Below are 15,082 nucleotides of genomic sequence, written 5' to 3' on the forward strand. Positions count from 1 at the left end.
GCAGCAGTGGGGATGGTGTTGATGTGTCAAGCCCTGGGGTGCTGGACGTTGGCCTTCCAAAATAATGCCAGACAGTGAAGATCTCCAAAGTCTTGCATTAAAGGTGCCTCTTCAACTTCTGGAGAATTTGCCACAGTGCCCATGAGGTTGTCCTGGTCATAAATTTTGCTTCTAATACTGTTTAGTACGAGTAAGTCCTGTGCTAGTGGCTGGCTGTGAGCTCTGCTTTCTGCTCTGTTTGCAGAGTTAAGGAGCCCTGTCTTTGCCACAGCCCCTTTCCCCAGCAGGTACTTTCTGACTCTGATGCAGTCACCTCTTGAGCTTTTCTTTGAGGAGATTAGGGACTGAGCAGCTTATTTCCCTTAAGGCAGATTGGTCTGTGTTTTATGGCTGGGCTATAATCCCCTCATATTTTCAACATCCTTTTACAAATGTAGACCCTGAAACTGTGCAAGCTCCATGTTTGTCTCACCTGTGGTGTCTGTAACAAGAGCAGCAGCTCCCAGAGCATCACCCCAGCCACACACCTGAAGCCTTGATGCTCCTTCAGGTTTTCCTGCTCTCCTGTTCTGCCCTCGGGGCCTCTGTCACCCCAGAGTGCTGCCTTTTGTGCCTACTCCAGTGAGTCAGCAGCCAGCCAGAGCCCAGCTTCCCAAACACTCCAGTCACACATAAGGGCTCTCTCTCCAGGAGCCCTTATGTACCATGCTAGCAATAGTTTTTGTAATAGGCAGAATTTAGCAACGCTAATTTTATATTTTCATGGATATTATTAGCAGTAGGCTGAGGAAGGCCACCTTTGAGGTCCCACTATAAATCTTTCCCATTCAACACATAACAGTTGCACTCTGAACTCTTATCAGTGAAGCATTTACTGATGCAAATTATTGATGCTTGAGTTAGTTGGGGTCCAGACCATGCCCTGCACTAGTCCAGCTTTATTACAGCCACATTTACCTTTTCTAACAAGACAAATAAGGTCATTGCACAGTTTCAGGGTCTACATTTGTAAAAACCCAGCGGGACCTGTTTACCTTCAATAATGTTCCAACCTTTCTGTGCCTAGTAAGTGTCCCATGACCATCAGTCCATCACTTTGCTGCTGTTGAGATCGAGGAATTCAGGCAGGGTTAGGAAAGCCAGCTGGGAGGGGATGGTGATCCCATGTGAACTGGCATCTCCACCTGGAAAATGCCGCTGGAGAAGCTTTTCAATGAAACATTCTCTCACAGTAAATATGTAAAGGAAATAGGAGGGGAGGAAAGGCCATTCTCTAGAAATATGATCTCTGCTGATAATCTCTGGTCAATCACAAGCTTGGTGGCTGGCCTGGGTGAGGGGGAGGGACAGGAACTCAGAGAACAGAGGGGATTTTGGAAGGAACATCTGAATTCAGCATCCAAGCAGGGATGAATGTTTTGGCTGAAGTATTTTTTGACAGTAGTACTCTGCTCTCCTGTAGGTGCAGAAGTGATGCACACAGAGCTCGAGTCACTGCTGCTGTCTTGGTGAGGGGGACTCAGGAGCTGGGGGCAGTGGCAGATCCAGCCAGCAGAGGCAGAAGACCTTGTGTTCTCCACTGCCCTGGCAGCTCTTCCCTCATCACACCATGTGTCCTTTGTTCTACTGTGTCACTCCCTGGCCAAGGAGCTGGGTCTCCTCCTGTGACCAGGGCAGGCTGTGGCACAGGATCCTGCCTGACCCCTGGAGCAACTGGCACTGCCATACAGAGAGAGCACAGTGCCATAGCTTTGTCCTTGGTCACCTGGGGCTGGAGAGTATGACCTTAGAAAAGATTTTTATCCAGCACAGTGTGACTGTGATGCCTCAGTTACTCCTGTGAATGACTCACATCTCTGCTCTTAGGCACTGAGGTCACCTGTGAGGTCCTACGTGCCCAGGAGGGGATCCCAAAGCTTATTAGGCTCCACATGAAATTACCTCACCTCTAGCAGCCAGCAGAAGATTTTGGTGTCATCAACTGGGGCTGTTCAGCTTGGAAAAAAGAAGGTTGTGTGGAGACCTCATGTTATGACCCACCCCAGAAGGGGAGGGTAACCCTGGTTCTTGTTAATAAATCCCTTGGTGTGGATAAGATTGAAACGACACTGAATGATCAGTGTTTGTAAATATATATATGTAGGATTTATTTTAGAACAGTTTTGTTTCAAAGGAAAACAGGTATGTAGCTGTTTTGGTTGTTGTCATCTATAGTAATACAGCAATATTAAAGCATAAAAATAACACTTAAGGAAATGTGTAAGGAAAGGAAGAGAAAGGATAAAAGTGGAAAGATATATATAGTCATCACCTGCTGGATCCAGCAATGAAACTTGGTAGTTGCAGCTTCCATGTCTGTTAGTTGAAGTGAGTCTTGCTCTGTTGGGGGTGGGGGAAGCATCCCCCCCAAATTCTAAGATTTCATGAGTAATTATACACTTCAGGCTCAGGTGGGAATGCCTTGTACCTCCCCTGAGTTGGGGAGTTTTACAGTGGATGGTGTCATGGGACGTGTCAGGAGTCTCTGGCACCTTCTAAGACCTTACACCTGCCTGTTACATTAGCATCAGTTATGGTCCATCATGCTCTAAAATCTGAGATAAATAGCCCAGGGTAGGTGTGAAATGTCTTCAATGCTCCCTGAGGGGTTTTCACAGCAGAGTCATCATGTAAGGGAGGACATTGGCATGATAAGAAGGATTATCCCACCTTGCAGAATTTGCTTCTTATCAACCTCTTCCCTTATCTGGAAATCCAGTTTGTAGCTTCAGGTGTGCACACCCTTCTGCACCCAGGACAGTTGGGCAATGGCACCCACTTATGTCATCTGAAGGTCTTTTCACAGTAGGCATATTCAGGGAGGGGTGAGCTTTGCTGGATGAGCAGCTGTTTCTTTGCAGTTTGACAAAAGTCTTTTGGTGATCTTAATAATGTTTAAGCCATTAACCATTTCAGTCTCTGACACCTCAGAGCACCTTCCAGGATCTGAAGGGGCCTACAAGGAAGCTGGAGGGGGCCTGTTCACTGGAGTGACAGGGCAAGAAGGAATGACTCCAAACTGACAGAGAGCAGGTTTGGATTAGATATTAGGAAGAAATTCTTCCCTGTGAGGGTGGGGAGGCCCTGGCACAGGTTGCCCGGAGAAGCTGTGGCTGCCCCATCCCTGGAAGTGTCCAAGGCCAGGTTGGACAGGGGCTGGAGCAACTTGGGCTAGTGGAAGGTGTCCCTGCCCATGGCAGAGGTTTGGAACAAGGTGGTCTTTAAGGTCCCTTCCAACCAGAACAGTTCTGTGATTTTCTGGGAGACGGAGAGCTGGTGTGAGCATCTCCTGGCCAGGTGAGCGCTCAGGCTCTTATTCAACCTTACAGAGTCCAAACTGCCAGCCCAGCCCAGCAGGGCGGTCAGGGAGGGGGCTCACAGGAGTAAAAACGTTTGGAGGTCTCAGTGAGCAGGTGAGGGGAGATGTGGGGGAACAGCCCTGAAGGAAGAACAACTTGCTTTTCACTGTACGAATATTCTCGAGAAATACAGCAATGTGAAAAGTGAGTGACAATGTTCTCCTCACTGAACAGAAGAACTTCCCAAACCAGTTATTGATGGTCCAAAGGATGGCTCCCATTGCTGCTGCAGCACCCTGGACTTCATTTTACACGTGTTTCAGTATGAGAAGTTAGTCTTTGTGGCAGGCTGGCAGCTTCCATGTCACATGTCTCTGTTCCTGGGTTGGAGCAGAGGGAGAGTTTGTATCATGTAGAATTTTTCTGCTTTTTGTATTGCAAAAATAGGGCACTTTCTGGTCATTCTTTGCTCCTGGTGACCTTTTACTTCCTTTTAGTTTAGGGATGCATTGACCTAAGTAGAAAAGAAGTTTGTTGTGTACTTTTTATTGCTGTGGAGGCAGTTTTGAATTTGTGGTGCATGTGGGATAAAATTCCCTGATTACGTAACCAGTGAAAACCCAGATCTGAGCTTCAAGAATTGGGTCTTCTAAGAAATGCAACTTTACTCTTTAGCTACATGAAGCAGCTCAGGGGTACAGGGAGTCCTATGTGCATCTGTCCTTGTGTCACAGCCCAAGCTGCAGGTGTTTGTGTAGCTGGGTCTTGGAGGAGAGGGAGGATAACCTGAACCACGTGTGTTTGCTTACCTGGAGTTTGGAGGGCAGTGAGGATCTCTGCTGCTCACTGCTCATTTTTCAGTCAAGATGCTGGTGCCCAGGTGAACACTGAACTAGAGAGAAGTCCCATGGCAGCCTGTACCCTTCTCTGATGCATCCATACTCTGCCCCTTCACCCCATCAGCACAGTCCAGGGGTGGGTCTTCACCTCAGCCATTTCCTTTCCTGCAGGACACCTGGCCTGAGCCAGGCTTTGTGTGCAGCCCTTCCTCCAGGTCCCCAGAGTTTCACATGGTGACTCTTCCTTAGTTGGTGTTAGTTGCTCCCATGTCATCTACTTCCTGCTTCCCATTTAGATGGGATTTACTTTGGTCTATCCTGCTTTCTCTCTAACTGTGCCACCATGGTCTAGGGCCACGTCCCCAGTGCTCTGCTCAGTAGAAGGCTGCCCCTCATGGGTGCCTGAGATGACCAGCTCTGTCTCACTGGTGCCACCCATCCCACCAGTCCCTTGGAGCAGTTGGGCCCTGCCCAGAACAGTTGTTTTCTGTGCAGTCCCCTCCTTCACTGTGCTGTGTGGAGAGTGAGTCCTTCGTCTGCAGCTTGGAACTGCTCTGCTGTGGATCTGTGCCGTGGATCTGTGGTGTGGGAGGTCACAGCACTGGCAGGGCCAGCATCCCCATAATGTGGTGTGGCCCTGTGCTGGCTGGTCCCTGGTGGCAGCCTCTAGATGTGGTGATGTGTCCCCAGCAGCGCTCAGGGCAGGGCCACCTGCCACTGTTCCTGCACACCAGTGTCTGTCACGTGGGGTATGGGACTAAAGAGACAGTCCTTGGTCACAGGGTGGTCCTTGTTTTCCTGCAAGGTGACTCTGATTTGCTTGGTGGCAAGGTACCTGCCAGCTGTGGAATCCATCTTCCATTGCCAAAATGCTTATGGGCAGTGGCTGTGAGCCCAGAGAGGTGCCTCACACACTGGGGACGGTGGTTCATAGTGTCCTGCAGCACAGGGAGCATTGACAGAACCATAGAACCCATAGGTTTGGATTGAAAGGGACTTTCAAAGATTACCTGGTCCAGCCCTGCTGCTCACTAGACCAGGCTGCTCCAAGCCTACTCTGACCTGACCTTGAACAATTCCAGGGATGAGGCAGCCACAGCTTCTCTGGGCAACCTGTGCCAGAGTCTCAATACCTTCATTGTAAATAATTTCTTCCTTAAATCTAATCTGAATCTACTCTCCTTCAATGTAAAACCATCACCCCTTGTCCTGTCACTCCAGGTCCTGGTAACAAGTCTTTTTGTCTTTCTTATAAGCCCCCTTTATATATTGAAAGGCCAGAGTAAGGTCTCCCCAGAGCCTTCTGTCCTCCAGGCTGAACACCCCCAGCTCTCTCAGCACGTTCCATAGCACAGGGGCTCCAGCCCTTGGGTCATTTTGTGCCCTCCTCTGGACTCGCTCCAGCAGCTCCATGTCCCTCCGGTGCTGGGGCCTCCAGGGCTGGAGGCAGCTCTGCAGGTGGGGTCTCACCTGAGGGGGCAGAGCGAGAAGGAGTGGGACAATCCCCTGCCTTGGCCAGCTGGCCACAGTGTTGTGCCTGAGGGACAGGGAGGGGATAACTCCATGTGTCTCACACCCACTGTTGCTGCTGGAGCCAGGAAGGCAGGAGGAGCCCCCGGTGCCTGGCAGGAGGGGTTGGAGGTAAGAGCTCTGCTCCGAGGGAAGGCAGGGTGTTACAGGGCTGCAGGCACAGCAGAGCAGTTCTGGGAGAGCCCTTGGGCTGGTGGAGCCTGGCTGTTCTGGGCCCTGAATTCCAGGAATGCTGGAGGGGCTGCGTGGCGTCATAGGCAGAGAAGGCTGCTGGGGGTTGCAGGTCCATCATGCTGCCTGTGGCATTGAAACAGAGCATGGTGGACACAGCATCACTCATGATGACAGTCCCTGGAAGCTGCTTTTCAGCCTGTGACAGAGGACAGGGAAGTGCCTGCCAGGCCATATCCAGTGCAGGTCAATTATTGATGCCATGTTCTTCTATCCAGCTCCCTACTGCTGGCATCTTCTGTTTGGTTTCTCTTTGACCTTTTGGGCTGTTCACAGAAACACGTTGCTGAGAGCATTGTGACATTTTTTGTACCCATGAGGTGATGTTATTCCGTGTGTTACCTCAGAGCACAGCTTTGATTTTGTAAGTCTGAGCTCCTCTTGTCCTTCCTGAGCCCAGAGTATGACCCAGTGCTCACCCATGGGCTCCTCCCTGAGATGTTTTGCTTCTTACTGAGATATCCAGTGACCTCCTGAAACATCTAAATATATCTACATGCTGAGTGTTTGCTGCTTATCAAACCATCCTCCCCTCAAATAAGCAGGGACTGGGAATGCACATTTTCCATTCAGATCCTCCTGCAGAGTTGTAGAGAAGTTGTCATTGCATTTCTGTTCCCCATATTTAAAGCAATGGATGCTCTGTTAGCTCTTGATCCCTTCCCATCTGTCTGGCATTCTGTTGTACCCCGTATGGGATGTCTGGACTCCCCAGGGAAGGCTGGAGTTGGCTGTGAGGAGGCAGCAGCACGGGGGTACCTGCAGTGCAGACATGATAGGTTTTGACTGAGCTACAAGACGAGCATATGAAGGGCTAATGGTTGTTTTAAGAGAGTTGAATTTTAGTGATTTTATTATTTTGCCCTCCCACCAGAAGTATTGGAACATCGATCCAAGTCATGAGAGGAATAACTAATGTATGAGCTTAAGCTGAATGGAAACCACAACCAAAGGAAAAGGCGGCAAAGGGCAGAGCTTGGAGGGTGGGATGGGCAGGATGTTCTGGGTATGGCCTTGGAAGCCAGCCTGGTTCAAAGCAGATACTACAGCTGAAAGTGAGTGTGACAAAACATATCACTGGCCCTGGGAAGGTGATATCCCATGTACTGAAGAGCAGTGGACACAGGGAGGCTGTAGGAGAAGCCACCTGCAGAACCACTGCAGCTTGGCAGAACCTTCTCTGGGGCTGTGGGTGTGCATGGCCTGGGCAAGTTTCCTTGGAGAAGGTGCTGGTAGCTGAGGGAAAGGGAGAGGTCCGGCAGCAGTCACAGCAGGGGCAGCCACGTGTGGGTGGTGGGCTGCCAAGAGGATTGCTGGCAGCATGGCAGAGCAGTCAGGAATGCCATGAGGCATTCCCATGGGATCTGGGAGGTGTCTGCTCATGTGGTGAGTTGACAGTGAGTTGTCTGCTCACTGAAGTGTGGAGGTTGCACTGAAGGACTTGGTTCATTGCATGGCACTCTTCAGCTGCATCTGCCATGACATTGTATTCAAATGTAGCTCACAAAGCAACCGGGGCTTTCAGAGTCCTGTACCCCATAATTTAGAATTTATTGCAACTTGGGTATCTTTATTATTGTTGTAGCCAAAACTGAATGAGACCCTGTTTCTTTTGATGTTTTAATTATTATATTTTTGACTAAAGAAGGCAGACTGAGGTTTCTCATAAGTTGACATGCAAGGCATAAAGTTTTTTTTTTTGCTGTTATCCTCTCTGGATAACTTGCTTTTAGGTGCAAACCTCCCATGTCTGGCTAAATATTGTTTTCTGTGAAAGATGTTTTGGATATCTGAAAACTTTGTAATATCATAGTTGCCTTCAAGGGATGACCAAACCCTTGTAGAGGAGCTGTTCTTAAAATGCACTGTTTTTATTACCTGTTGAGATTTGGCAATCAGCAGCCAGCTGGGGAGAAGAGTTCTGGTAGATGCTGCTAAGCCTCGGGATGGTGGATGAGATGTTCATTCCAAGCCTTATGATCCCTTGGGAACAACTTCAGGCTATGAAAACAGACAAAGTGAGACTTCGTGTTAAAGAGATCCCAGAGTTGAACAAAACTAAATAAATAGACAGTCACCATTATTCAAGGTGCTTGTGCAAAAGGAAAAAAAAACAACCAAAAGATTAGACTGTGATAAATGGCCATTTCCCATCACCTCTCCCACTACACCTCCATAAAGTCAGTGTTTTAAGTGATTCCTTAAGACATTTCTCTGCTGAGGTTGAAGGTCTGCCCTGGCCAAAAGTTTGCCTCTGAAGCTGTGCCAGGCTCTGCCTTGGTGGGACAGACTCAGAGTTTTTGATAAGTTTGCAGATGCTTCTCGTTGCTTCCTTCATGGCACAGTGCTTGACTGAACCTTCTTCCCGTTTCAGCCGGAAAGGATAGATCCCAGCGCCTCCAGGCAAGGCTACGACGTCCGCTCAGATGTCTGGAGCTTGGGGATTACATTGGTAAGTGGGGGGTTTGACCCCTTTCCTGCCCTTTGCAGTGCGATGGTATCACACATGGGAAGCCCAGCCCAGCTCCAAGCCCAGCCCAACAAGTTTGCATGTTGTGATTGAAATGGGCACTTCCTGGCTCAGGAACAATCTAAATCCCATCCAGGCAGATGGTTCTCCTGAACCTCTGCAGATACCTTTGGCTGCAGCTGTGTTTTACAGAGAGCAAGATGTGAGCAGGGAAGAGGTGTTGGATTGTAAATGAGTTTTGTGTTCAAAGTCTGAGCTGAGTAGGGATGATGAGTGTGGTGGTGCAGGGCAGAACACCCAGCCTGTGGGAATAAGCCTCTGACAGCCCTGGCAGCTGCTGTGCTTCAGCTGCACAGAGACTTTGGTTAATCCTGGATTCTGGTATTCTGATTCCTCACTGGCTTAACCACAGCACTGCCAGATGCACACACTGATGCAGTGAGAAACTTTTATGTTCTCCAGGTGGTGAAATGGAAGAGAAAGCAGAAGCAATAACTTATGAACTAGTAGCTTCTGTCTTCCCCACTGATGTTTTAAAATGCTCATTTCCATTGTCCTGTGAGGAGCAGGGAGTTGAACTTGGCAATCCATGTGAGTCCTCTCCAGCTTAAGATGTCCTACGATTGTATGATTCTCATTATCCATTTTCTCTGGTGGTTGTTAGGATGCTTGGAGGATTTTACTCTCCTACACTGGTTTGTTGTATAGTCAGTGGCAGATGTGGAGGCGAGGCATGGCCTGGCCAGGCTAAATCTGGCCATGCTCCTCACACAGGCAGCATTTACTGCTGGGTAAAACCTTCCCTCCTCTTAGAACCATACAAGGAATAGGATGAAGAATCTCATCTCAGCCTTCCTTTTGAGGGGTTCAGTGTCCCTGCAGACATTCTGTTGCCCTGACTGAACTTACCTCATGTAAACCTGCCTGGTGCTGTTGCTGTCTCCCTGCAGTATGAGCTGGCCACGGGGCGGTTCCCTTACCCCAAGTGGAACAGTGTGTTTGACCAATTGACACAAGTAGTGAAAGGAGACCCACCACAGCTGAGCAACTCAGAGGAAAGGGAGTTCTCCCCCAGTTTCATCAACTTCGTCAACTTGTGGTAAGTGTGTCCTGCTGAAAGCACTTGGGCTTGTTTTGTCACTGCTGGGTATTTGACAAGGGTCATGTGCCCAGCATCTCCTGGCTTTTTTTCATGTTCCTGCATCATCATGAGGGTAAGGACCTCTCACATTTCAGTGGTTTGGAGGTGATGGGGGACTTGTCCAGATGGCAGCTGAAGGGCAGACACTGGAAACTTCAGGGAAGGGGTGAGGAGAAAACCTCTGAGAGGCTGTGCTAGGGAGAGGCATGGTAAGACCCATGGTAGGAGGTTTGTGTGAGCAGGTAAGGGCCTAGCCTGTGCATTCTGTTCCTTGTTGTCACAGAGCCTTGGGACAGACCTGCTGTTTGCCCTTTCTTCTGCAGTTTGAAGCCAGAGACACTGGGCAGCGTTGTCCCGTGGTCAGGCAGAGAGGATCTGTACTGTCCTGCCTCTGCCTGGCAAGGCTGGGAGCCTTCCTGCCCACTTCTTGGGCTGGGCTCAGCACAGTGACTGCCAGGACCTGTGGCTGTGGCTTGCTGGGTTGTTGGCTTCATGCCTTGTGTGAATTGAATGTTGAGATCAAGACTGGAGATGGTTTTCTGCAGGCAGGGCCTCTGCAGCCCTGTGAGGAGGGTCTGTGGTGCTGCTAAGGGGGACTTGGGGAGTCCCTCCACCTGCCAGAGCTGTGGGGTCCTGCTTAGGGTAAGGGCTGATTGGGAATTTTCTGGTGAAACATTTTTCTGTCTAAATGAGGAAGGTGGTCAATCTAATTTTGTTAACCAAAGCACAGATGAGATCTATCAGTGTGACCTGCATTGGTCTTCTGGGACCTTCTGCCTTGAGCAGACCAGGTGATGGACATCCCCAGCACAGGGGTGGCCATCTCAAAGCTCTGTGACACAGGAAGGCTCAGCACTAGACAATTTCAACTTTCAAGAGGTTTTGTTTCCATCCTCTGGAGATGATTTTTGGGTTTGGATTGTAGTCTCGTTCAGAATTACAAATTTTTAAGGAGGCCAGGTTCCACTTCCCAGCCCCCTGTGAGGAAGGCCTGGTTATTGTTTTGGGGCTGCAGAAAATCGAGCATCAAAATAGTTTGTTGCTCAGAAGTTGTTTCTATTTTTCAGTCAAAACTGAAACTGCAACTGTAGCATTTGCTTAGAAAGGTCAGAATTGCTTTCCTCGTGTACAGAACAAGCACTGGTGTGTTTGCACATAGTTCTCCATGGAGATGCCATAGCATCAGACTTTGCAAAGCCAGGAACTTGCTGTGGTGCCCTGTGAGTTTGGCTCCAGATCATCCAGCAGAAGAGCCTGTGCAGCATCTCCATTAAACAGCCATGTCTTTGGCCTGCAGAACCATGGAATGGTTTGGGTTGGAAGGGGCCTTAAAGACCACCCCATTCCAAGCACCTGCCATGGGCAGGGACACCTTCCACCAGCCCAGGTTGCTCCAAGCCCCATCCAACCTGGCCTTGAACACTTCCAGGGATGGAGCAGCCACAGCTTCTCTGAGCAACCTGTGCCAGGGCTCTACCAGCCTCACAGGGAAGAATTTCTTCCTAATAAACTAATAAAACTACAATCTTTCACCTTAAGGCCATTCCCCCTTGTCCTGTCACTTCCTGCCCTTGTAAAAAGTCCCTCTCCAGCCTTGCTGTAGGTCTCCTTTAGACCCTGGAGGGGGGCTCTATGGTCTCCTCAGAACCTTCTGTTCTCCAGGCTTATCAGGTCAGTTTGTATTTCCAGCCCCTTTCCCCTTCCTGGGGCCGCTACTCTGGATCAGACACAGCACACAGAGCCTGGGGCAGATTTCAGCCTCATTCTGGGTTTTGTTTAACCTGGTTTTGTAAAAAATCTGACTTCTACCTGGAGTATTTATGGTGTCTTCCTAGCAACACTGCAATAAATATTTCTCATAATAACCTTTAGTTCAGTGTGAACAGTGATCTGTGGGGTTACTCAGCTGGCAGGTCAGGTTCCCAAAGGCTGTGTGGCGGGTGATGGCATAAACATCCCACAGATGTGCATCTAAGAATCTCCTGGGTTTGTGCATTCAAGAGTCAGGAAAAATGTCAAAACAGAGTCCTGCAGTATCACTGCTAGGATAGATTAGTGAGGAAAGGATATTGTCGTAGAATCATGGAATCACAGAATGGGTTTGGTTGGAAGAGATCTTAAAGCTCACCCGGTGTCACCACCTGCCACAGGCAGGGACACCTTCCACTGGACCAGGTTGCTCCAATCTCCATCCAACCTGGGCTTGAACACTCCCAGGGATGGGGCTTCTCTGGGCAAGAAACATTTAGTGAACATTTCAGTGTTAAAGAGTTTCTGGTATTTCTTTCAGCGCTTTAATGCAGGAAGTTGGGCTGAAGGGGAAAAATGTTCCACCCAGGCATTCAGAGGCTTATCTGGAGTCCCACTCCTGGAACTGCTTCTTACAGCAGTTCAATTTTCTGCTCTGAAGTCTCCAGTCTGTGCTTGGCTTCAGCAGCTATGGAGCCCTGAGCTCCTGAGGATCAGAATCCTGGGAACCAGAGCTCCTGTGCAGGAGTGTGTGGCTCCTGGTGCTGCCAGTGGCCACCCCAGGCAAGCAGCTTCACACTGAGCTGGGGAAGGAATGAGGGATTTCTCAGAGTGCTTTAGGAAAGAGTGTGTGGACATTTCAGAGCAAAGCTCGGTCTGTGAGCTCAAGTCCTGCTTTGTTGCCTTACAGGTGTTGCAGGAGCAGATTGGAGCCCCCAGAGAGCCTTGTTGGGGTCAGGCAGGGAATTGCTGTGGGGTGGCAGAAGCCTGGAGAGGGCTCTGTGGGCCCAGTCACCGGGTTTGTGCCCCCTCCGCCCCACAGGCTCTGTGGGCAGGGCAGTGTTGGTGACCCTTGGCTGCTCCATGGGGTGGAGGCCACACTGTGGTGGTGCTGGAGATGGAGAAAGGTCCAGCCAGAGCTCCTGGGGATGGAAATGCAGCTGTTGGGAATTAGAGTGACTCCCTTTGTTTGGGAAAGGTGCCATATCCACCCATTCTCTTCTCAGTGGTGCAGCTCTGGCTCCTGGGGGAGGGGCTGTGGTGTCAGTTCTCCCAGTCCATCCCCTCTCTCCACCATGTCCCCTGGGACAGGACTTTGGTGGCCTTTGATGCAGTGAGTGCACTGTCCCCTGCCCACACAGCTGGATGGCTGTGAGGGAGGGAGGCAGCTCCTGTGGTCACTCACAGTGCAAGGATGGATTTCCCAGGAAACCACAGGCAGTGAGTCCCCCTGGGCAGCAGTGGGCTCAACATCATGTCCTGTAAAAATCTGTATTTGATGTCTGTAACATTTTCCCCAATCCCACCTTCTCCTAATTCTCTTTCTGCTTTCTTTAGCCTTACAAAGGACGAGTCCAAAAGGCCAAAGTACAAAGAGCTTCTGGTGAGTGCACAGTGTGTTTGAGCTGGGGCTGCAGTCACACAGCAGGGCTGGGACACACGTCCCCTCCTCGGGCCATCCTGGTAGGATGTTCAGCTCCAGGGCTGGAGGAGGAGCACCACCTCCATGCCACTGCCATGGGTGTCTGTCCAGCAAGGCAGGAGATCAGCAAGGGAAGGTGCCCTGTGGCATCAGATCAGGGTCCCTGCAGGGCTGTGGAAGGGGTTTGCCTGGTGTCCCGGCCCAGGGCCACCCTGACATTACAAACCAGCTGCTCTGAGCTGGGTCTGACCAGTGTGGCCTCCTGGGCAGAGCTGAGAGTCAGGGTTCAGGAGAGCAGGGCTTGGGTTTCACCTCCACAAGCCTCTCCCTGTCTCTCCTATCAGCTCCTGACACTCTGGAGTCCTGTCCTGCCTCCATTAACCTCCCACATTAAAGACACAGATTCCCAATGTGGAAAAGCCACAGACCAAGCTGTGTCCTGTGGCCACCACCAAGCCCTGTGTTCTTGCACCAGGCAAAATCACCTGCTCAGCTTTTATCTGGGGAGCCGGCATGTGGCAGGAGGGCAACTTGTAACTTGTTTTTTATCTGATTTCAGAAACATCCCTTCATCCTGATGTATGAGGAACGCACAGTGGATGTTGCATGCTATGTTTGTAAAATCCTGGATCAAATGCCAGCAACTCCCAGCTCTCCAATGTACGTGGATTGATATTGCTGCTACATCAAACTCTAGAAAAAGGGCTGAGGGAAACAAGCTGTAAAGAATTTTCATCACATATTGCAGTGTTTTTAATGCTCGCCCAGACACCATGTGCAATAATATTGGTGTTATTTCCATCCTGTCTGTATACTGTTGTCACATATAAAGTGCATCCCTGTAATACCTGATCACACAGTGTTAGTGTTGGTCACAGAGAGACCTCATCTTGCTCTTTTGTGGACATATTCATGAAATGTGGAAATAAGTACATTTATTTGTTGACCGTGATTGGATAGCACCTAAAATTAATTTCTAGACTCAAAACTTGGAGAACTTCTCAGCAGCTACTGGAAAGATTTTTCTCTCAAACTCTTCCAATTGTTGTTTCAAGTAATAATAAAAAGCAAACAAACAAAAGTTAGGCGTTGTCTGTCTGAACATTAAGAGACTTTGCCTGGCGGGAGAAGAACTTGCTTAACCAAGGAGATGCTTTGCCTTCTGGAGCTGGAAAGGCAAAGGAGAATTTTATTCTTCACAAAGTGCAATAGATTTACTGCTATGAAATTCTGTTGCTTTACAGTCGCAGTGTACTTTCTGGGGACAGTGTGCTCAGCTGAACTTCCTGTTAAAGAGAGATCATGTTAAATATAGTGAATATGTCTTTACCAAAAATATGTTGCATTGAAAGAGGCTAACATTAAACTATTGAGATGGGACATAATGTATTCTTCCTCCTTTTACCAAGCCAGCCACTCTTCACTCTTAACTAGGTGTCCTGTAAATTGTTACCTGGTAAGATAAGACCTTTGACCTGAAGAATTATTAAACTACTTGATTGAATTTAACCTGCTTGTGACCTGGTTTATAGTGCTCACCACCCTCTGGCTTTGCTTTGCCTTTGCCCAGTGCTGTGCACAGAGGCTGCAGCTGCTTTAGTGTGCTGTGAGTTCTGGCCAGTGTTTGTCACGTTCCTTCTGTCCCCAGCCCTGGTGCTCTTGCCTTTTCACTGGCCCAGCCCTCCCAGCTCAGTGTCCCTCCCGAGTCCAAACCTCAGCTCTTCTGTCTCGCCACTGCCGGCAGGATGGACGGGTGTCCTGGGCTGCCACGGGCTCTGTGCCCATCACACTCTGCTGACCTTGCTGGAGACTGTTCACCACCTTCTGGATACTGAACCTCTTTTGTGACCCTCCATAACTCCTGTTGCTGCACCCTGGAATGAACCTCCCTGAGATTGGTGGGTGCAGAAGGATATGAGGGAGTGTCTAATGCCTTGAGGATTCTTAACTGGCCCAGCAAGGCTGGGCAAGCTGTCATCTTCTGGCCTATTCCTAAGTGAAGCAGCACATCAGGCTTTATTTTGTTGGTTTTAATTGACATATTTTTCAAAGATTAATTTTTCCTGAAAACTTCTCCAAACATTGCAGTTTTCAGGTTGAGTAGCACACCAGGGATAAAATGGAAGCTGCAAGGGTCTCTGC

The 15,082-nt window shown here is 49.4% G+C and overlaps 1 protein-coding gene across 1 annotated transcript in view; it reads left to right on the forward strand.

Annotated features, from left to right (window-relative positions):
* Positions 1-14,449, forward strand: part of MAP2K4 (mitogen-activated protein kinase kinase 4) — a 47,055-nt gene extending 32,606 nt beyond the window's left edge. The window contains exons 8-11 of the mRNA XM_027691506.1: positions 8,313-8,390; positions 9,359-9,507; positions 12,856-12,901; positions 13,500-14,449. Coding sequence (XP_027547307.1) covers positions 8,313-8,390; positions 9,359-9,507; positions 12,856-12,901; positions 13,500-13,613 — 387 coding nt within the window. The 3' untranslated portion in view covers positions 13,614-14,449. The remainder of the gene's footprint in view (positions 1-8,312; positions 8,391-9,358; positions 9,508-12,855; positions 12,902-13,499) is intronic.
* Positions 14,450-15,082: the final 633 nt, after the last annotated feature.

Source organism: Neopelma chrysocephalum, unplaced genomic scaffold, assembly GCF_003984885.1.
Source record: "Neopelma chrysocephalum unplaced genomic scaffold, ASM398488v2 Primary Assembly neopelma1_84, whole genome shotgun sequence".
Lineage (NCBI taxonomy): Eukaryota > Metazoa > Chordata > Aves > Passeriformes > Pipridae > Neopelma > Neopelma chrysocephalum.